The sequence below is a fragment of the Chaetodon auriga genome, chromosome 15 (assembly GCF_051107435.1).
Source record: "Chaetodon auriga isolate fChaAug3 chromosome 15, fChaAug3.hap1, whole genome shotgun sequence".
In the NCBI taxonomy this organism is placed as follows: Eukaryota; Metazoa; Chordata; class Actinopteri; order Chaetodontiformes; family Chaetodontidae; genus Chaetodon; species Chaetodon auriga.
Genome location: NC_135088.1, coordinates 24,178,433 through 24,200,669, shown reverse-complemented (window position 1 = coordinate 24,200,669; position 22,237 = coordinate 24,178,433). Strand labels below are relative to the sequence as shown.

Genomic DNA, 22,237 nt, shown 5'->3' with positions numbered 1-22,237 from the left:
CCAGACTCTACAACGGTTTGAACCCCCCCCCCGGGTCCCTGACCCGAAGCTTCCTTGATCCTACAGCGGTTTCCAAAACCTGCCCTGTTAATATGTCTAATTACAACACACCCCAGGTGGTGAGGACGGTTTACCTTTTCCGAATTTACTCACCAGAAAGACATGGTTGTGTGCCAGAAAAGGTTCTCTGGATCACGCCAGTGAGTGGGCGTCGGTCCTCACGTGCCAGGTCCCCCGCTTCTCTACCGTCTTTCATAGGGAGGTTCAGGGTTTTGGAGTCCCAGACTCCAGCTGTACAGACTTAAAACCCGCAGCGCTGAGTCCCGAACGTCGCCTCACGGATGCTCCTGCCGACAACGCCAAGTTTGTTCTGGCAATTTTGTACTAAAAAGCACAGAGTCGTTTGTTGTGTTTCTGTGAGTTTATTCTGACGCCTGCAGACGGACTCCCTTCTTGCTGTCTCGAGTGTAAGATGACAAGAATGAGCCCGGAGCAGGAGAAGTTGATAGATTATATACAATATATTATCTTTGTAGACAGGATAACTTGGTACTATCATCAGAACAATGTCAGCACAAAAGGCATGTCATATTGTGTTGTATAATCAGGACACAAGGTTCACTTAATCAGTGCATAATAACATACTGTACGCGGTTACATGGTCAGCAGATTATGACACACGCACACACCTAATCATATGACATGGCTGTTCATTTGGCTTTAAGACAGTGAATACTTATGACTGAGTAAAGACAAGATGAATAATAAGAATTCCCATTACAGGTCACAAAGAAATGTTTGTTTGTTTGTTGTTTTTTTTGGGGGGGGGGGGTTCTTTTTTGAGAATGGACAATAATGATATTTAAGACATGGTAATAAAGTGGTCAGAATCTAATGGCCTGATCATATCAAAGTTTTTGAGCTTGTTTGTTTTATATGTGTATATGTTGAAGGTTTGTGTTTCTCTTTTGCTCATAGAAGAACACAGTTTATACAATATATATTGTATAAACTGAAAAATCAACATAAGATTACTTTGTAAACAGGGGGTGGAGGGGTCACTAAAACTTCCTCTTCATAATGTTATTATTTCACAAAGAAAGTAGTCTAATTCCTGAACATAGGAGGTCGTAATTTCTGTTGGTTCATGAGTTCTCATTTCGGACGGGATCATCCCTCACAGTAACATGAATGGTCAAGTATCCACACAGTCAAGAACCCACCTCTTACACTAGACAAAATATACCACAAAATAGTAAGTACATATAGTGTGATAGTGTATATACAGTACTGTATGAAGCCGCTGAGTTGACAGTTGAGTTTTTTTTTAAGACACAGGTTTCACTGCTTGAAAGAAATAAGAAAATGTGAAATAAGAGTTGTATTTTATTGTTGCACAAACCAGTTCACAGATTAAATGCAAAATTAAAACAACCTAAAATCGAGCTCAGGAATCAGCATAAAAAGTAAATAAAACGATTGATTCACTCTGAAATGTTCAGAGTGCATAAAAATCCAATCTATAATAACTATCCTGAAAGCTAATACAGCATGTATTGAGCATGCTGAGTGTGTTTGTTCCAGCTGTATGTTTACACTGCAGTTTTCTGAAGGATTCAGCCTAGTACCTGGTTTTGGTTGCTCTGACAATCACGGAGCTGCCGGTGAACATTGTGGGGAAGAACTCAATCATGAACTGGTTCTTCAGTCTGTGCAGGAAGTGGACATATCTCACCCCAGGTCCATAGCCACAGAACACATGTGACACCTGCAGGCCAACCGAGACACATACAATGAAGAAATGGAATCCTGGCATTTGAATATAGGCACATTACTATACCTGACAGGAGACTCAGTAACTCACCTCCTTCCATGTATGTGAGTAAATGCTGAGGTCCTCGCTGGGGTGGACAGTGTGCTCTGAGATCACAGTGCTTTTGTCTGCACCCAGTAATTTCACATGCAGCTGGTAGATGGACTCATCCAGCTGACTCTCCTCATACCTGACAAAATGACGGATAATTAGACAGAGAGAAAAAGAAATCATAAGAATTTTATAATTAATTAACACTAATAGTTTTTCATTTTTATCAAGGGAATTTATCATTACTAAACCTTTTCTTGGAAGAAAGTCCTGTTTTCCTTAAAAATTGTACCAAAGATCTTTCTGGAGATCTTGAGTTTGTTTGACATTTTTGAGGAAAACTTTTCTGTAACTTCTAACAATGGTGAAATAGCAATGGTTTGAATATTCAAACAAACCAGTAAAAAGAATAATTCTGCTGATTTGTGTTAGATTTAAGCAATACATCACAACAGGCCGTGATATGCTCTCATTATACCACAGCTAAGGGGCGTTCTTCGGCTGAAGTGATGTATTGCTTTTATAAAACGGTTACCAATAATGGTAATATGAAAGAGGAATACACAATAATTTTCATGTAGTTTTTAATTAAACAGAAATACATATTATCTAATAAAATAGCCCCGCTGTGAAAAAAATAGTCCCACCTCTCCATACGTTAGCTCTGCATGTCATCTATTCCTCGCCTTTTTTTCGGGAGAAAGTCACTGCTCAATCAACTCCACCATTGTTAACCCTATCTGGAGGTGAAAGTTAACCTTAAACATGTGAATTCAGCTAATTTAGTCTGTTTGTTAACGTTGTCAAAACAGCATAGCAACTTTTTGCTACCTACCGTGCCAGTTTGTTGTCATGGATACATTGTTGCTTCTCTGACAATCAGCCCCGTAACGTAAACATGCGAGGCCCTCCTGCAGTTAACTATGACTGAGTGTTCTGGAAGAATCCACCAAAAACCTCAATGAATGAGAGTTTTTCTTTTTTAATAGTTTTAACTTTGAGTGATCACTGACTTTATTAAGCTGACTATATCTGACATCGCAGCAGGCACCTGGAGATGCAGCAGCAGCATCTGAATATCATGACTTTAACAGCACCAAATTACTTGCCTTAACGAATTTCGTTAGTAAATAATGTGAAGAATTGTAAAATATCATTTCCATGAGGCTGTTCAATCAGACAGTGATAGATCACCCTATGGAGCCCTAAGTGTCATAGTCGCTGTCAAGGTGCCGATCCTGTGACTGACCATGAACATGTTTGAATGTTGTTAACGCCTTAAAAAATAGACATCAAAACCGGCTACTTTTTGCTGCGTACTGTAATAGTTGGTTGTTGTCCTGGAAACATTGTTGCTTCCCTGAAGCGGAGTGATATGCTGTGATAAGGTTTTTTAGAATAGTAGCTGTGATATACGCTCATTATATCACAGTTAACAGCCAATCAGATTGCCGGATTTCACCTTTCCGTTTTATAATATACAATATACAGCTTTATTGATTCTGAAGATTACATTAATTATCTACTGTTAAAAGGGATTGTCACTCTAATGCAAAGCTAAAACAGATACATTAGTCTAAGGCAGTTTTCTGTATATATCTACACAAACACATGTCAGACACCTGTCCATGTCCAAAACATTTTATGAGGCATAGCATCACATATGTACACATAAAAAAATGTACAGACTGTGAAATATGTACTGAACATGATGTCATCTACCACACAGTGATAAATAATCGCACATGGTCTGTGTAATAAGGGCTGGAGGAGGAGGATGCTCATTAACTCACCAGTCTTGAATGACTATTTCAGGCTGGAAGTCATCCAGCAGCTCTTCCCACAGCCCCTCTGCCTTCAGGTCCACAATCTGCTCCATGTAGAACCAGCTGAGGACAAGACAACAGACAAGAGTCACATTTACCACAGACTTTGTGTGTGGGATAAACAGGTTTTAACTTGTACCCTGCCCATACATGTGCCACTTCACATAACCTACTGTAGGTGCTAGTATGTGATCACTGGTAATCCCAGTTTAGAACCAACTGTTTGGTAAATATCTAATGGCCAGTCATTCACACCTGTATTGAGGCATTTCACAGACCATAGCACCTGCTGGGATGCCACTGGTATCATAGGGGAGGATTTCTGTGCTTGTGGTCCAGCCACGGAAGTCACCTATGCATTAAGAAAAACATTTAACCTGATCCAAGACTTTACAGAAATTGATTTATTTCCTTTGTTTTCATTTGCTGCCAAATATGCTGATCACTCCCGTCTCTCACCATCAGGTTGAAAATGCGGAGGTCCACATGTTGGCACTTGACACAGCTCAGGTTCAGGTGGAGGGGTGTCCTTGCTCAAGCCTGAGAGGAATTAGACAAAAGGACTACTGTAAATGGTACCACACCAACTGAAGCCACTGTAATCCAACTAAGAACATCACAAACCTAAAGAGTCTGTCTTTCTAACAGGACACTGAGTGTGCCTCTGTGGGAAAAACACATTTAAATTATTGGTCAGCAGCTCATCAATCAATCAATCAATCAATCAATCAATCAATCAATCAATCAATATTCCTTTATTTGTCCCGCGAGGGGAAATTCCAGAATACAGCAGCATCAGTAAAGATTAATATAGGAAGTGCATGCAGATTAGAAACAAAAACAGTATATGCAAAAGAGTGAGGATTTAAATAAAAATAAAAGACAGAAATTGTAAAAAAAAATTGTAAGAAATTGTAGATCGTATTTACAGATTGTTATGTACATGTTTTTATTGCACAGCTTATTGTCCAGACTATTGCACTGATTACTTGGGGTAGCTTTTATTGTACAGTCTGACAGCTGCAGGGAGGAATGACCTGCAATACCGCTCTTTCACACACTTTGGATGTAGCATCCTGTCACTGATGGAGCTCCTCAGTGCAGTGAGTGTGTTTTGGAGGGGGTGGGAGTCATTGTCTGTCATGGAGGACAGCTTGGCTGTCATCCTCCCCCCCCCCACCTCCTCCACCAGTTCCAGAGGGCATCCCAGGACAGAGCTGGCCTTCTTGATAAGTTTGTCCAGCCTCTTCCTGTCAGCTGTAGTGATGCTGCTCCCCCAGCAGACTACACCATAGAAAATGGCAGAGGCCACAACAGAGTCATAGAAAGTCTTTAGGAGTGCCCCACACACCCCAAAAGACCTCAGCCTCCTGAGCAGATAGAGTCTGCTCTGTCCTTTTTTGTAAAGTGCAGTGGTGTTATGAGTCCAATCCAGTTTGTTGTTCAGATGAACACCCAGGTACTTATAAGATGTCACCATCTCAATGTCCCTTCCCTGGATGTTCACTGGTGTTGGTGGAGAGTGCAGGCGCCGACGAAAGTCCACAACCAGCTCCTTCCTCCATCAAGCTCACGTCTGCATTTTGGGACACAAACACACACACACACACACACACACACACACACACACATACATCTCAAGTGTAGTTGTGTTTAGTGTCATCGAGGAATCCGACTTTCCAATTTGTATTCGGACACAGAGGCCACTTGAGTTTACAAAATTGACAAAATTCTAACCAGTTACCTCGTTTCATTTATTCCTTTGTTATCCTTTTTTAATATTTAAAGTGACATAAATGTAAATATAAATGGCATCAGGGAAGAAGCAACAAAGAAACCTCTCTTCTTGTCCTCCTGTCCACTTATCAGAAAAGTCGGTGGTTCGATTCCTGGCCTCATTAGTCTACATGTCAAAGTATCCTTGGGCAAAATACTGAACCCCAAATTGCTCCCAGTATTGTGCCATCAGTGTTTGAGTGTGTGTGAATGTTCTAAAGTGAAGTGAATGGGTGAATGAAAAGGCTTTGAGTGGTCGTCAGATGCACTCAAACAGTCTATTTGCCATAATATAATATAATATAATATAATATAATATAATATAATATAATATAATATAATATAATATAATATAATATAATGATAAATACATCTATAGATATTTTAGTATGAGATTTGACACAAAAGGCTCAGGTTATAATAATTTGTACACACATTCACATGCTTAACGTCGGATGTCATCACACCCCATATTACTTTTTTCAGATTTCACTTCTCATGTAGACATCTTGACAAATCTTAAAACAACAGAGCTTAAAAAACACATTGCTGTTCATTTCAAATGCAATTTTAGATGCTTCTGACACCACAAACAAATTTCCATTTGCCACCATTATACTGGGTTTTCTGCCCAGTCCTAGTAGAAATCTGAGAACCTTGGCAAATAAAACTAAAATGATGTGCATGGCTCAAAGGTGGAAAAATTAATCCTTGTGATTTGGATGAATTGACCCTTCAAACTCAATTAATTAATCTTTTAACATGAGGAATAGAGCTAACTAAACTTGACATGGTACATTTATGAGAAGTGTTAGATAATGTATAAAGAACAGTTAACTAATACTTTTCCATATCTGTGACACTTTTTGCCACTGCCTATCTCTCTGTTTAAGTCTGTTAACAGACAATTTGCTGATGTTTCCCTGTAGTGTGGATCTCAAAACTCCTATTTATTTGAGCAGATAGGGCTGCATTAAGAAAATCATCTATTGAAGGTACTGGTGGTGCTGCAATGATAAGTATACACCTATACCGAAAACTAAACACTGCAAATCAGCAATGTGGACAGAAACGCCCCCACGATCATTGTAACAACTGCGTTGTACTTCCCCAAACAACTGGTCAGATTGCACACATTTGGTAGAAAGTGCTGAAACCACTTCAGGGACAATTAAGGAGAAAAAAAACTTTTGTAATTACCAATGAATCAAAAGTAAACTTTGAAGCTTTGCAAACAACTGCAGTTACTCTGAATCATCCACACTGAAATCACTGTAAGAAATAGGCCGAAATGTAGCTTACACTAACATCTGTATCAGCACTGAAATCCATCAGTACTATCTGATCGGTGTCATAATGTAAAACTGTCTCTGGATCAGGACTGAACAGGAAAACAGCTCACGAGTCATGTTTCTGACAGTGTTGTGGTACCGTATGGCGCGGGGTTCCTCAGTAAGTTTCTCCGGAACGGTTTGGCTTCATATAAGGACTTCCAGTCCAGGCTGTCAGGCATCGGTGCGTCCTGCAGACCCCACTCGGCCTCACATCTCTTCTTCCATTCAGCGGCAGACATGGTGTGGCCAAATACTGCGTAACATACACTAATCCATCCCTCAGAGCAGTCTGTGAAGAGTCTTGTACTCAGTAACTTACGCCACACCCCGGTGTTGCAATAGGGAAAAGATGGGGCAGTACTCCCTTGTCTCTTAAAGTCACAGTGGTTTGCTAGTGTATCCAAGACCAAGAAGAAGAAATGAAACATGTATGTTAGACAGCAGTTTTTGGTCTGGATTGTCAGTGAAAAGAAGATGACAAACCGGTTTTTATCCTGTTTGTGAATCCACCAAAGAAAAGACAATTCTCCAGACACATTCAACTGCTATATCTGCAGAGACCCACTGAGTCAGAGACAGAGTCTCCCCAAAAGGTATGATCGTGAGTGGTTGAAGAATCGTCACATGGACTGAATAAAATTGATGGCACCTTCTAAGTGTCTAGTAGGATATCTTAAACGTCAATACACTCCTAAAGACATCCTTGACTTAAAAGTGGCAATCTACAATGAAATTTCTTCCTTCAACAAGAAGAAACTGGCAGAATCAAGCAAGCAGGACACTGTTAAGTAGGTTAAGGTATGGACAGCACAGACGTGCTCTACAATCAGCCAAATGTTGGTGGGCTGTATGATATGCCATTGCCAATACAGCTTCCAGTGATGATCCATAAGTGCATTTCTATTTGTGAAATTATCTTGAAACACACACTCAATAATGAAGAATTTAGCCCAAATATAATTCTTGTAGTATTTCAGGCTGCTGTACCTTACAATTTCATTTCAATTTCAATTTATGTATATGTAGTGTGATTCTGTGATCAAAAGTTTAGTTTATAAACTTCATACATTTGTACAAGTTAAAAAGTCATTATTATAGGGCTTAAATCATCGAGTCTGCATCTGTACAGTAATGAGGGATTTTGGTCCATACCACCTGCAGTCACCACCACTCAAAAGCTGGAAACCCAAAAGTTGTTTTATTATTAATTTCCTTTGCCAAATATGCTGATCACTCCTGTCTCTCACCATCAGGTTGAAAATGTGGTGGTCCACGTGTTGGCACTTGACACTTGGCAGTTGTTCAGGTTCAGATGAAAGGGTGTCCTTGCTCAAGCCTGAGAGAAATTAGAGAAAAGGACTATTGTAAATGGTACCACACCAACTGAAGCCACTGTAATCCAACTAAGAACATCACAAAGCCAATGAGTCTGTCTTTCTAACAGGACACTGGGTGTGCCTCTGTGGGAAAAACACATTTAAAGTATTAGTCAGCAGCTCATCAAGCTCACATCTGCATTTTGATGCTTTTCCTCATTATAAATTGGACTGGACCAATATCTTCTATAAAAATAAATAGATCTATAGATGGTTTAGTATGAGATTTAACAAAACAAGGCTCAGGTTCTAATAATTTGTACACACATTCATATTCACATGCTTAAAGTCTAATGTCATCACATCCCAGATTACTTTTTTCATATTTCACTTGCTGTTCATTTCAAATACAATTTTAATGCTTCTGACACCACAAACAAAATTCCATTTTCCAGCATTGTACTGGGTTTTCTGCTCAGTCCTAGCAGAAATCTGAGAACCTTGACAGATAAAATTAAAATGATGTGCATGGCTCAAAGTTGGAAAAATGAATCCTTGTGATTTGAATGAATTGACCCTTTAAACTCAACTGATTCATCTTGTAACATGGAATAGAGTTAAGTAAACTTGACATGGTACTTTTCCGCATCCGTGATAGTATTTGCCACTTTGCCTATCTCTGTTAAAGTCTGTACTGTAGACAGACAATTTGCTGATGTTCCCCTGTTGTGTGGTTCTCAAAATTCATATATTTGAGCAGATAAAGCTGCATTAACAAAATCATCTATCAATTATATGGACTACACCAATGCAGAATACTAAACATTGCAAATCAGCAGTGAGGACAGAAATGGCCCCACAATCATTTTAACAACCAAGCATATGCTTGCATTGTACTTTCCCAAATAACTGATCAGATTGCACAAAGTTGGTAGAAAGCACTGAAACCACTTCATGGACAATTTATGGGTAAACTGTTTTGTAACTAACATTGAATAATAAGTAAACTTTAAAACTTAAGACACTGGAAACAGTTGCAATTACTTTGAGACATTAACACTCAAGTTGCTATAAGAAATGTAGCTTACCTTAAATGTAACTACATCAAATGTCTTTTAATAAATTTTGTTATACTTTTTTTTTTAAATAAAGTGTAATTAATCTCTGTATAAATTTGCTTGCATCAATTAATTAACTACTGGCTTATAGTATTTCATTTGTAGACTCAAGGATCCACAGAACAACTTTGAACAATTATTCACTATATAGTATACAATTTTACAAGTCAGCAGTGACCACATGTCTGCAACTCTGTTTTTTTCCCAAGCACTTTACCTATATATGATCACTCAATGATTACATGAGCTGACCTTTGTACTGCTAAGCCAGATGGGAGCACAGTACATTCACTAGGCAGAGATGACATTTACAAGTGCAACCTGCTTTGCTATACTGAATGTGTACAGTGCAAACACACAACCGCTGTAGATTATTTATAATGAAATCAGCGTCAGCTGTTGAAATGAACAATACACATAATGTGACATTACTTTAGAATCAGATTAAGCTTCACTGGCTAAGTATCTGTGCATAAAAGAAGTTGAGTCTGATTTAAACATTACACTCAATGTACTCGCATAGAAAAAAAAGACATACAGCTCATTGAGGACCAAAAAAAAAAAAAAGACTGACTAAGACATCCTTGACTGAATCTAAAAATTTCTTCCTTCAAATAGAAAAAAACTGGCAGAAACAACCAAGCAGGGCACTGTTTGGTAGACAAATGCAGTGCAGCTGCACCAGGATAGGTTTTGATATAGATGTTGTTTAATAGGCTATATCATCATAAGTTTCTTCAGGGACAATTTAGGATTAATACCACTTAACCAAATGACTCTAATGCCAAGGCACAGAGGACAAAAACACAGGTAGCCATTTAACAGTTTTTATTAAGTAACAAAGGAACGAATAACCAAAATCTCTCGACAGGAGGAAAAAAAAAAAAAACACAAAACACAAAAGCCCTAACAAAGAGAGTCCCAAAAACAAAATAGCACAAAAATATGGAGGCGAGCAGGCAGGAATATTAATAAACAACAGTCAATAAGCAGCAGCTGTGTGGCAGCGTAAACCTCACCAGGAAAGATGACACAGGGAACAGAGATCATGAGCTGATTCAGGATACCAAGACGATCTGACAACCAGAGGCAAGAAACTCAGAGCTTAAAAACTTGTGGAGATAATTGTAGGATGCCGATCAACTGCACTGCCTGCCGCTAAACACACAAGCCCGCCACACCTCCAAACCTGCACAAAATAAAGAGATAATGAGACACCAGAAACACAAAAGAACAATACATAAAAAACCTGAATCCCTACACCAGTGAATCAAAAGTGGTAGCATACGTCTGTCACACTTGCTCGTCTGAGTGTAATTTTCTCTGTCTTGTTATAGCCGCTTATTACCCGCTATTTAAAGTAACATTAGTTCTGCTCAAGCACTCATAAGTCCGTCTATTTAGCCAACGCTAATTTCACTCATCTACACACTTGTCTGCTCTGTTAGCTACACCAGTTTAGCCTAGCAGCTAGTGGTGGCTTTTCTCTGTCCCTCTCCAGCTCTCTCCTGCTTGGTGTGTCAGATGTTTAGCTACTCCTCTGCCTCCTTTAGTGATACTGCAACATGTAATGAATGTAGTTTATTTAGTGAGTTGGAGGCGAGGCTTACTGAATTGTAAGCACGGCTCCGCACCATAAAAACTAAACCATTAGCTGTAGTTAGACAGGTCCCCATAGCCAGTACGGACTGACCAAGTGCAGCTCCGGCGAGCCGTCCCTCGACAGCTCCCTCGAAGGAAGCATAGTCCCAAGCTGAAGTCCACGGGTCACCTCCAGCCACTTCATGCTTCTAATAGGTTCTCCCCACTCAGCGACACACCCGCTGAGAAACCAACTCTGATTATTGGCAGCTCTAACATAAAAATTTAAAAAAAACAAAAACCACTACAATAGTACAACAAGATAGAAGAATTAAATGTGGACTCCTTGACATCAGATCTCTGTCCTCTAAAGTTGTTTTAGTAAATTAGTTAATATCAGACCTGTAGGGGAATTACCTCTAATGTTGCATTTGTTAATAAGACTAGGGGCACCAACCTTCTTCAGCTAAGAAGGATTTTGTATATCATATCTTGTAATGCTGATGTAGTGAACGAATGAACCAACAGTAGATCAGTCTGACAATCTAAGGCGTAAAACACATACCACTGACGGACACCCAAGTGCACTACTGTACAAGGAGTGAAGGGACCAACACCGCAGGGGGTCAGTCAGCCGCCCGCCACACCGGCCCAACAGCTCCTGTCTAATAAAAAAAAGGACGGACTAACGACAACAATTTGCCATCAGGCTAGCTTACCGATCGGGTGGTGTTTAACCACCTGAGCAGAAGTGGAAAGCTCGCACACTCCAGCAGCAGGAGGAGGACAGCCAGGCAGCTTGCGAGACTGGTGCCTAAGTCACCACATCAGCCCAGAATGGTCGTACAAGATGCTACAAAGGAGCCAACTCGTGAGATAAACAGCCCAATTTCCACACCAGTACAGGCAGCTAATGCTACGTTACCTGTGCAGGTGGCAACGGGGGAACGGAAGCGAGGCGACCAGGAAGTGGGCAGTCCCAAAGCCAAAGAGTAAGAGGGAGTCCAGATGGACCCGGTCCCCTCATATAGAGTGCTCTTCTATGGTGATTGGCTGAAGCAGAAATGAGAGCAGGGTAGCGCACTCTCGCGTTAGGGGCGGGGCTGAACATTTCACCCTGCTACAAAAAGAAGGAAAGAAAAGAAAAGAAAATAATAAAACAATGCAGACAAGCAGTGAGCTTGCCGCAGCGAGTCCGCAGGCAGAAATCCAGACAGAATAGCACCAACAGAACAGCACCGACAGAACAGCAGTAGTGCAGCGGCCGGCTTCAGAGGTGGAGCCACTTGTATGTGAAGGCACAGCTTCCCAGGTAACAGGGGAGGTAGCCGTGAAGAGATCCAGCTTAATACTGCAACCAGCAAACAGAAACCAGAGTCACGTTTCATGTGCAGCCTAACAAAAGCACATAAAAGAGACGCCAGACAAAAGCGAGCCAGCCTACCTCAGGAATCCAGTGCGGTCCGCGCCACACACACTCCCAGCTCCCAACCTCCGGTGAGAATACGGCGACTTTGCTAGAAAGAAGAAAAGCGCATCAGACATGCCACTAATACGACCCAAGTTAACGGAGGGAGTTCAGCAACCAGCGTCTCAAGACAGCCACGTGGATCCAACACAGCCACGCCAAATAACGCTGCCGACGCAAAATTCAGGCCCCAGCAAAAGGTAGGATGACGCACATCTGAGATGCATGGCCCTTCCCCAGATATAGCTGGGCACGGCACCGCCCTGTAATCAAGATGTAATAGGCTAATTGCTCCCAGCCCAGCGGCATCCCTTGGGAGGGCGAGCAAAGGAGCGAGCCTACACAGTTATTCCAGCTGATCCAATGTACCCACAAACAACATGAGTGGAGACGGACTGTGCCGTCCTACCACAATAGATATGCTAATACATAGCAACAAGGTAGCTAGGTCTATTTCCTGGTAATAAACATGTACAGAAAAACGATCTCTAACAGAGCTTATACAACTTATTACGACGGAGGATTAGGGCCACATTAAGGGAAAAAAAATTAATTATTTACGAGAAAAAAGTCATTATTAACGAGATTAAACTCATTATTAACGAGAAAAAAGTCATTATTAACGAGATTAAACTCATTATTATCGAGAAAAAAGTCATTATTTACGAGATTAAACTCATTATTAACGAGAAAAAAGTCATTATTTACGAGATTAAACTCATTATTAACGAGATTAAACTCATTATTAACGAGAAAAAAGTCATTATTAACGAGAAAAAAAGTCATTATTAACGAGATTAAACTCATTATTAACGAGAAAAAAGTCATTATTAACTAGATTTCCATGCTCTGATCAATGGGCCAGTATTGATCAGTTTCCGCTGTAGCAGAATCACGTGATAATAATGCTCTTTTTTATTCGTTGTTGCGTTATTTTAGCCCGCCCCTTTACTTTTTGATTGACATGTAAGTGACAGGCTCGACTCCAAAGCAGACGTGCTTGATTCCCCCCGGTTCCATAGCAACGGTGCACCAGAGAAATTTACCAGTATTTTTTCTCAGCGTGAGAAATACAATGTGTGGTGGGAGTGCGTGACAAAAGACCGACTGTCACGCTCAATGCGTGAGACTTGAGAGCCCTGTGTAGTACATCAACCATCCTCACCCGTCTCTGGCGTTTTCTCCCATCGACTTCTCCCGTAAATTTATGAGTCGGAATGTAAAATATGACACCTTGTTTGTGAAACCTATCCTAAAATAGAAATCAACAAATCCTCTGTAGCCCTCATTTTGTCAAGTGTCTCCAAAAGTAGCAGGTTTGAATATTATGACTTTATTCTCATAAATAATTACTTTATTCTCGTTAATAATGACTTTTTTCTCGTTAATAATGAGTTTAATCTCGTTAATAATGACTTTTTTCTCGTTAATAATGAGTTTAATCTCGTAAATAATGACTTTTTTCTCGTTAACAATGAGTTTAATCTCGTTAATAATGACTTTTTTCTCGTTAATAATGACTTTTTTCTCGTAAATAATTTTTTTTTTTTTCCCCTTAATGTGGCCCTAATCCTCCGTCGTAACTTATAAATGTGATATATTCTTATTGTTTTAGCTATGAAACACTTATTAAACTTACAGCCATTGCTTTCGGGGGTTTGGATGAGATGTAAGACACAGGAGCAACTTGGACATGAGTAGGCAGGCTTATTCGTTTTTCCTACACTGAGCTTCTGCTACCCACAATGCATTGCAACCATTAATTATGGCTTAAAGTGAATACAGGTAAACAAATGTATAATTGTTTTTAGCCTATACTTTTAACCTGAATTACAACCAATGAATTATGAAATATTTATCACTAAATTATTCTGAACTTTTTTAACCTTTTTTGTCAAACACATTTTACTGAGGGCAGAACACCTCCGAGCCGCATTAACAATCACATTCCTCCTCCTAAACTCAACTATAACTCATTTGAAAGCCTTGTTCTTACTCTTTCACATGAAAAATGGTAAACAGTGCAGCCAGTTTTACTTGTTATAGTGGACCGCTCTCCTGGTCCTTATTCCGAATTTATATCTGAGTTCTCTGAGTTTTTATCAGGTTTATTCCTTAATACAGATAAAGTAATTATTGTAGGTGACTTTAATGTACATGTTGACGCTGATAATGACAGCCTTAGCACTGCGTTTATCTCAGTATTAGACTCAGTTGGCTTCCATCAGAATGTATTTGAACCTATTCACTGTTTTAACCAGACCCTCAACCTTGTTCTGACAGGCATTGAAATTGAAGACTTGTCTCTTCACTGAATCCTCTTTTATCGGACCATCACTTATTAATTTTTGAATTCATATTACCAGACTACCAGCCAGTAGGCAAAAATTCTTATACCAGATTCCTGTCTGATAGTGCTGTAGCTAAATTTAAGGATATGATCCCATCAGCATTTAATTCAATGCCATGTCTCAATACAACAGACGACTCCTATGCTAACTTTAGTCCCTCCCAAATGACTACCTGGTTGATAGTGCCACAGCTTCATTGCATGACACTTGACTCTGTTGCTCCCCTAAAAAAAAAGAAGATAATAAAACAGAGGAGGTTAGTTCCATGGTATACCCCTCAAACCCGCAAATTAAAGCAAACTGAAGAAGATGAAAAGGAAATGGCATTCTACCAATTTGGAAGAATTTTGGTTTGCGTGGCAAGACAGTCTTAAAATGTACAGGAAAGCCCTCCAAAGTGTGAGGGCAGCCGATTACTGTGCACTAATAGAGGAAAATAAGAACAATCCCAGGTTTCTCTTCAGCACTGTAGCCAGGCTGACAGAGAGCCATAATACTGTTGAACCATGTATTCCTTTAGCTCGGAACAGTAATGACTTCATGAGCTTCTTTAATGATAAAATTCTTGCAATTCAAGACAGAATTCATCAGCTCCTGCTGTCAACTGGTACTGTTTTGTCTTCAAATACAGAAACCATAGAAACTGTTATTAAACGCAGTTTTAGACTGCTTTTCCCCTGTCGACCTTCACCAGCTATTCACTAACAATTCTATTCACCTTATATATGCTTCTTTTAGGGAACATTATCAGGGAGCACTCAATAAATTTTCACTGCTATGCAGATGATACCCAGCCATTTTTTACCAATGAAGCCAGAAGAAACCAATCAGTTAACTAGACAACAAGCATGTCTTCAGGACATAAAGACCTAGAGTTATAGTACTAGGCCCTTAAGACCTTAAAAACTCACTTTCTGATAGCATAGCAGTTATGGATGGCATTGCGCTGGCCTCCAGCACCACTGTAAATAATCTGGGAGTTATCTTTGATCAGGACATGTCCTTTCACTCACATGTAAAACAAATTTCAAGGACTGCCTTTTTTCACCTATGTAACATTGCAAAAAATCATGACATCCTGTCTCAAAATGATACAGAAAAGCTAGTCCATACATTTGTAATTTCCAGTTTGGATTATTGCAATTCCTTACTATCAGGCTGCCCAAATTTGTTGCTGAATGTTCTCCAGTTGTTCCAGAATGCTGCAGCACGTGTTCTAACAAAAACAAGGAAGAGAGATCATATTTCTCTGATATTAGCCCCTCTGCACTGCTCCCTGTAAAGCTTAGAATAGAATTTTAAATCCTCCTCCTTACTTACAAAGCCATAAATTATGTTACAGAGCTCATAGTACCTTATTATGCCAATAGAACACTGCATTCCCAGAATGCAGGCTTACTTACAGTTCCTAAAGTCTCCAAATGCAGAACGGGAGCCAGAGCATTTAGCTATCAAGCTCCTCTCCTGTGGAACCATCTTCCAGTCTTTGTCCGGGAGGCAGACACTGTCTCTACATTTAAGAGTAGGCTTGAAACTTTCCTTTTTGATAAATCTTATAGTTAGTTATGCTGCTATAGCATTTGACTGTCGGGGACTTCCAAAGATACACCAAGCTCCTCTGTCCATCTCTCATTCTCCATCTGCACACTTTCATGTCCTACCATGGTATGATGCTAACTTAGCTTCGTCCCCGGGGGTCTTTGTGCTTTGTCGTCTCGCAGGTTCCCATGGATAGTGGCTGAATCTGGATTGTGGATTACAGCCACGTCTCCTGCCATGGCCCTGCCTGATATCCACTGCAACAGCTACTACTATTATTAAATCCACTGTCACAGTTACTGTGATTGCATTTCTGTCTGTCTCTCTCTGTCTGTCTCACTTTCTCTCTCTTGCTCTCTCTCTCTCACCCAACCGGTCATGGCAGATGGCTGCCCACCCAGAGCCTGGTTCTGCCTGAAGTTTCTGCCTGTTAAAAGAAAGTTATTCTTCGCCACTGTCACCAAGTGCTTGCTCATGAGAGAATTGTTGGGTCTCTGTAGATAAAAGAGCTCAGCCTATACCAGCTCTTTATGGAAAGTGTCCTGACATAACTTCTGTTGTGATTTGGTGCTATACAAATAAAATTGAATTGAATTGAATTGAATAGGAATATTTGCACAGGAAAAACAACATACAGCTCAACGTGGACAAAAAAGACCAAAAAAAAACAAAAAAAAAACAGTGTGTGCGGGCATTTATGTTGACAGTAACAGTGAGGAGATGTACATGTTAAAAACTGTGCATTAATGGATAATAAATGGCCAGTCGGTGGATGTTTTGGTGACAGAGGATAAGTGACACTATATGACCAACTAACTGTTCATCAGAGTGACAGCTTGTGGGAAGAAATTGTTTTTGAGTCTGGTTGTTTTGGCACCTACCAGAGGGAAGAAGTTGGAACAGGTTGTGTCCAGGATGTGAGGAGTCTGCAGTGATGCTTCCTGTCTGTTTCCTCAGTCTGGAGGTGTGGTTTCCACACTGGAAACAGTGTTGTTGAGGATGGTGATGGGGGGCAGTGTCGAGGGGCTTCTCCTGAATTCCACTATCATCTTCACAGTGAGGACCAACTGTCTCCTCCCGTCTGTATGCAGACTCATCACCGTCTCGGATGAGGTCAATAACCATTGTGTCATCTGCAAACTTCAGGAGTTTAACAAGATCAAGATCAATATTCCTTTATTTGTCCCGCGAGGGGAAATTTCAGAAAACAAACGGATTGTAGTGTACTTTTTTCTAGCAGACATGTAATGACTTGAGAAACAGATGTATATTTTTTTTCCTATGCAGACATGTGATGACTCAAGAAACAGATGTGTTGTGATGTAAGCATAGCACTGATGACCAGAGAAACGGCTGTGGCAACAATCGTGTAGTGCTATTGTGCTGAGCATTGAGCAGAGGCATGGAGGTACTCATGCACATGTTTCCTGGGACTTTCCTATGATTCGTGTGCAGGTGTCTTAGCATCTGCTTCTCTGATCAGCTACCAAAAGATTACCTAATGGTGTATCAAAACATAACTATTGGACAGTACTTAAGAGGACGCCCCAGAGGCGTGGTAAAAACTGAATAAAAGACAACGGCCAGGTCATCTCAGACCAGAACGCTTCTGGTGCATCTCGTGTGTACTGGAACCTGTTCTCCTTTTCTGTTGACATTAAAGTCTTTGCTTCCAGACTTTCTGACTCCTGCTGTTTTTTACTGAACACAAGAAGATTTTTTCTGAACAACTGAACACGGTTGAAACTTTTTGGATTTTTTTGGTTGGTTTTGGTTTTGGCTTTTTGGTTTTTGATTTTTGGTCCATGTGGCTTGGAACTTCAGTTTCAATACACCACAGGATCTCCTGAGGTGCAGTCACTGGTGTAGAGGGAGGGGGGGGGGGGGGGGGTACACATCACTTAGGGGCTCCAGCCTTGATGGTCCAGGTGCTTACTATGATTTTCCCAAGTCTTACCTGCTGCTTCCTGTCTGTCAGGAAATTTGTTACCCACTGACAGGTAGTAGAAGCTGGTGCAGTGAACTATTATTTTTTACTATTTATTTATTTACTTAGAATCTTGGCAGGGAACACTCTTATTAGAAATGAAACCTAAATTGATTTTATAGTGAGTTTATTTAAAAGAGAAATACATATTGTCATCAAAGAGGAATCATGGTTTTTACTGAAACTAACGCAACCAGATTTGAGGAATGGTTTTGGTATGCTTAACCACAGGATGGATTAATGTCAGTTGCTTGTTGCACAATTTCTCATCTTTCTTCTGCTACAGACTTATATTTAATACATCTGCCTATTATTTACTGTAGCTGTAGAAAACCCTCTAGTCAGTTATCTGCCATATTGTTAGCTGCCTGCCAATGTGTTGAAGGTTTGTGATGTGCACTGATTTGACTGTTGAGTTTAATATGGGATTTCTTCTAAATACCTAAGCAAACTTTTGGTGCTGCAGCAATTGCAGAGAAGAGCAGGATCAATACTTATAAGATCAAGTACTTTACAAATGTCTCCATCTTGTGGATCCTAGTGTAATGGAGTTAAAAAAGCACTTCATTGTCAATATATATTTCCAATCTATATTTGAGAATTGGAAATTATTTTATTTGAATATTTTATTGGGTATTTGTGAATTTTATCTCAATTAGTTGTTTTTATTTGTGGTTATTTTAATTTTCCTGTGGAGTTCCCCGGCTGCTCGGGAGCTGTCGAGGGATGGCTAGCCGGAACTACACTTGGTCGGTCAGCACCGCCTATGGGCGCCTGGCTAACTACAGCTATTGATCTGGTTTGCATGGTGCAGAGCCTCGCCTCAAACACAGCAAATAAACTATGGTTATTACATGTACCAGTATCACTAAAAGAGGCAGAGGAGAAGCGAAACATCCAACGCACTGAGTAGGAGAAAGCCTGAGAGGGAGAGAGAGAAGCCATCACTAGCTACTAAGCTAAACTGGTGTAGCTAGCAGAGAGTGCAGAAAAGTAGGATTAGCGGTCACTAAAAACACAGATTTTTGAGTGCTTAGCGGATAATAAGCCACTGTAACAAAATACAGAGCAGTTTACACTATGACAACCAAGAGCAACAGAAGTACACTACTACTAGCGCAACAACTGGAAACATCAGCACATCATCCATGGGTTGGAATAACACATAACAATAAAACCGTAGAGGGCACAATAGTTATAACATGTTAGTATTTAGCATTTATAAGCAATATATAAACACACACTAATCAGAAAGAATCAGAATCGCAATATATAAACACACACTAATCAGAAAGAATCAGAATGTGATTCTGATTCTTTCTGATTAGTGTGATTCTGAATCACATTCTTTCAGAATGTGATTCTGATTCTTTCTGATTAGTGTATATTGCATTTATAAGCAATATATAAACACACACTAATGTAGATGTAAGCAGATATAAGGACGTTTTAGTTGTTAATTTGTCAACAATATGTCTTCTCTCATGAAGACATAGTGTATATTATTATAACTGTGTTTTAATGTAATTCAGTATCTGTTTACTACAGCCTTCACTTATGAATTCCCATTGGAGGATTTAAAATTGTTAACAAATACATTTATAAATACATATTTCTGCCATATTACTATAGAGAGTTTATTAAATGTTTATATACTGCTTATAAATGCTGGTAAAAGTGTTGGTATTTCAACACTCAACAACACTGAAAAATGTCAACTGCTGCTTATCAAAAAATTATGTTACTTCTGCCTAACAAACTAAATTATTACAACAGCTAGAAGTACAAAATGACTGTTGGAAATACAAAATACTGAAACATATTTGAGTGAACATTTGACCTTTTAATGATCCTTTAAATTCATTGACAAGAATACCCTCTGGTGTGTGTTTTGTATTTCAGTGTATACCACCATGTGAAAATAAACCTCTGAAACACAACCTTACATTGACCACAAATAATGAAACTTTTCTTCTTTTTTTTTATACAACTTTTTTCAATATATTTTATGTTGCTAAATTTAGGTGTGTTCAGTTGAAAACAACAGATATAACTTATGATTCTTAATGTCAGGAGGTTTATTGTTCAGCTGCCAATGACATAAGAAGGACCCAGAGCTTGAAAAGTTAATGGTTAGCAGAGAGCCAGAAAAGCAACAGGGGGCAGCAAACGCTGTGTCTGAAGAGTGAACTGCTACAGGGCAACACACTGTACTGGAGTAATGTGGTTCCAAAATGATGAGTAAGTAAAAAAATAAATAAATAAATGAAAAATGTTTATCAAATAAATAGAAAAAAAATGAATGAATGAAGAAAAAGTTTGGGTGTAATTCATATAAATGCAATGCCAAAGCTTTGTAGTCAAAATGCTTGTTCTTTAACTGAGGCCATAGGCTGTGCTGGAAAAGTAGGCCAACATAGTGGTAAGATTACTCCACAGACATTCTGTAATATGACTGCAGCTGCCAATTATTAGACATGTGTTACTGGATGGACAGATGTTTCAAAACATGTTGAACAGATTTGTAAAAACCATAGCACCACCATTGCTTGGAACAATGAACTGTTAGAGATCTCAGTGCAGACATATAGGCTGTAATAACATCACCATATGTTTATGTCTGTATAGAGTTGACACCTGCCATTTACCCTTGCACCACTGCAAGCAAACTTATTATATTGGCTTGCTATGCTGATGTCACACGGTATATTCAAGAGATGCATTTGTACCACTTGGCTCCAATCTCATAACTGTGTGTCAACTATTGCTCATTGTGAAAAAGTTTTAGTCTGACAGAGGAGGTTAAATAAAAGTGATTGGTCCAACACAGCTAATAAGCCAGCTTCCTCCATTTCGGATTCAGTGGCTCTCCAACCCCTCAGAGGTCAGCACTACCAATATAGCTTGCAATTGGTCAATACGAAAGCAAGCTTGATGATTCCATTGGAATGAATTGAGAGTGCCCTGAAAATTGAAAGTGTTAAATGCTGTTGTGCCCTGCAATCGACTGGCGACCGGTTCAGGGTGTACACCGCCCCTCGTCCACTGACAGCTGGGATAGGCTCCAGCCCCCCCACAACCCCAAAAGGGATAGTCGGTATAGAAGATGAATGAATGAATGAATGAATGAATGAATGAATGAATGAATGAATGAATAAATGCTGTTGTGACCAGGCTTTTAGGCTTAAAATCAAGTGGGGACTATGAAATATTGTAGCATTTAAAGCTGCAGTAGGTAACTTGAATAAAAGTAATTTTTGTCATATTTGCTAAAACTGTCCCTATGCCCAGACAGCAGTACATGAAACATGTCATCTGTGAATAAAAACGGCTCCATTGGTCCCGCCTACTGCTCCTACTGCAGTTTGCAAGAATCCACAGTGCCCAACACAAAATAACCAATCAGAGCCAGAGGAGCATCTGAGGGAGTGTCTGACATCTGTCAATCACTACTCACACACGCTGCGAACCACCCCCTCCCTCCGCTCCTGCTGCTGGCTGCCCCTCAGTCAAACAGCTCTGTGAGCAGCGTCAGGAGGCTAGCGAAAGCTATGGTGGAGCAACAGCCACCCGCAAAGGAGAAACTGGCCATACCGCCACTGCCAACAACAGCATATACGACTAAGACAACAAATAACCATAAAGCTAATATGGTGATTGTTACAGTAACATTCCGCAGCGAGTACGGTATGTTAGCCACTGTGATGGAGCGGCCGGGCAGAGTTTGCTTGTTTCCAATGCTAAGGCTAACATTATTGGTTGTCATGGCAGCCGCGCAGACGCCGCAGGGAGAAGGTGCTTGGAGGCAGGGCATGAGTGCAGTGGGGGGGGAGTGACGTGGTCACATTCAGTGGCATTGCTAGGGTCTCTTGGGGCTCCAAGCAAGAAATCCCTGGGGCCCCCACCCCACCTGTGCACACTGCAAAAATTTGTTTTTTGCACACATAAATGCACAATTTCCAGGACATTTGAGATGAATACTGAAACAATAGATTAATGGTTCTCAAAGTGAGGTCCAGGGACCAACAGAGGTCCCTGAAAGCCCAGGCCTATCAATAATCGTTGTTGTAAATAAGT

The 22,237-nt window shown here is 40.1% G+C and overlaps 1 protein-coding gene across 1 annotated transcript; it reads right to left on the bottom strand.

The window, feature by feature from the left end:
- Positions 1 to 466: 466 nt before the first annotated feature.
- nccrp1 (P1, F-box associated domain containing) lies at positions 467 to 19,421 on the bottom strand. The gene is made up of 13 exons (XM_076751364.1): positions 17,055 to 19,421; positions 14,807 to 14,858; positions 12,260 to 12,332; positions 12,055 to 12,166; positions 11,741 to 11,935; positions 10,254 to 11,668; positions 8,048 to 8,136; positions 6,898 to 7,191; positions 4,150 to 4,230; positions 3,946 to 4,042; positions 3,658 to 3,753; positions 1,865 to 2,003; positions 467 to 1,768 (listed from the first exon to the last, which is right to left on the bottom strand). The coding sequence occupies exons 8-13, from the start codon at positions 7,037 to 7,039 to the stop codon at positions 1,622 to 1,624; spliced, it is 702 nt and encodes a 233-aa protein (XP_076607479.1). The 5' UTR covers positions 7,040 to 7,191; positions 8,048 to 8,136; positions 10,254 to 11,668; positions 11,741 to 11,935; positions 12,055 to 12,166; positions 12,260 to 12,332; positions 14,807 to 14,858; positions 17,055 to 19,421; the 3' UTR covers positions 467 to 1,621.
- Positions 19,422 to 22,237: the final 2,816 nt, after the last annotated feature.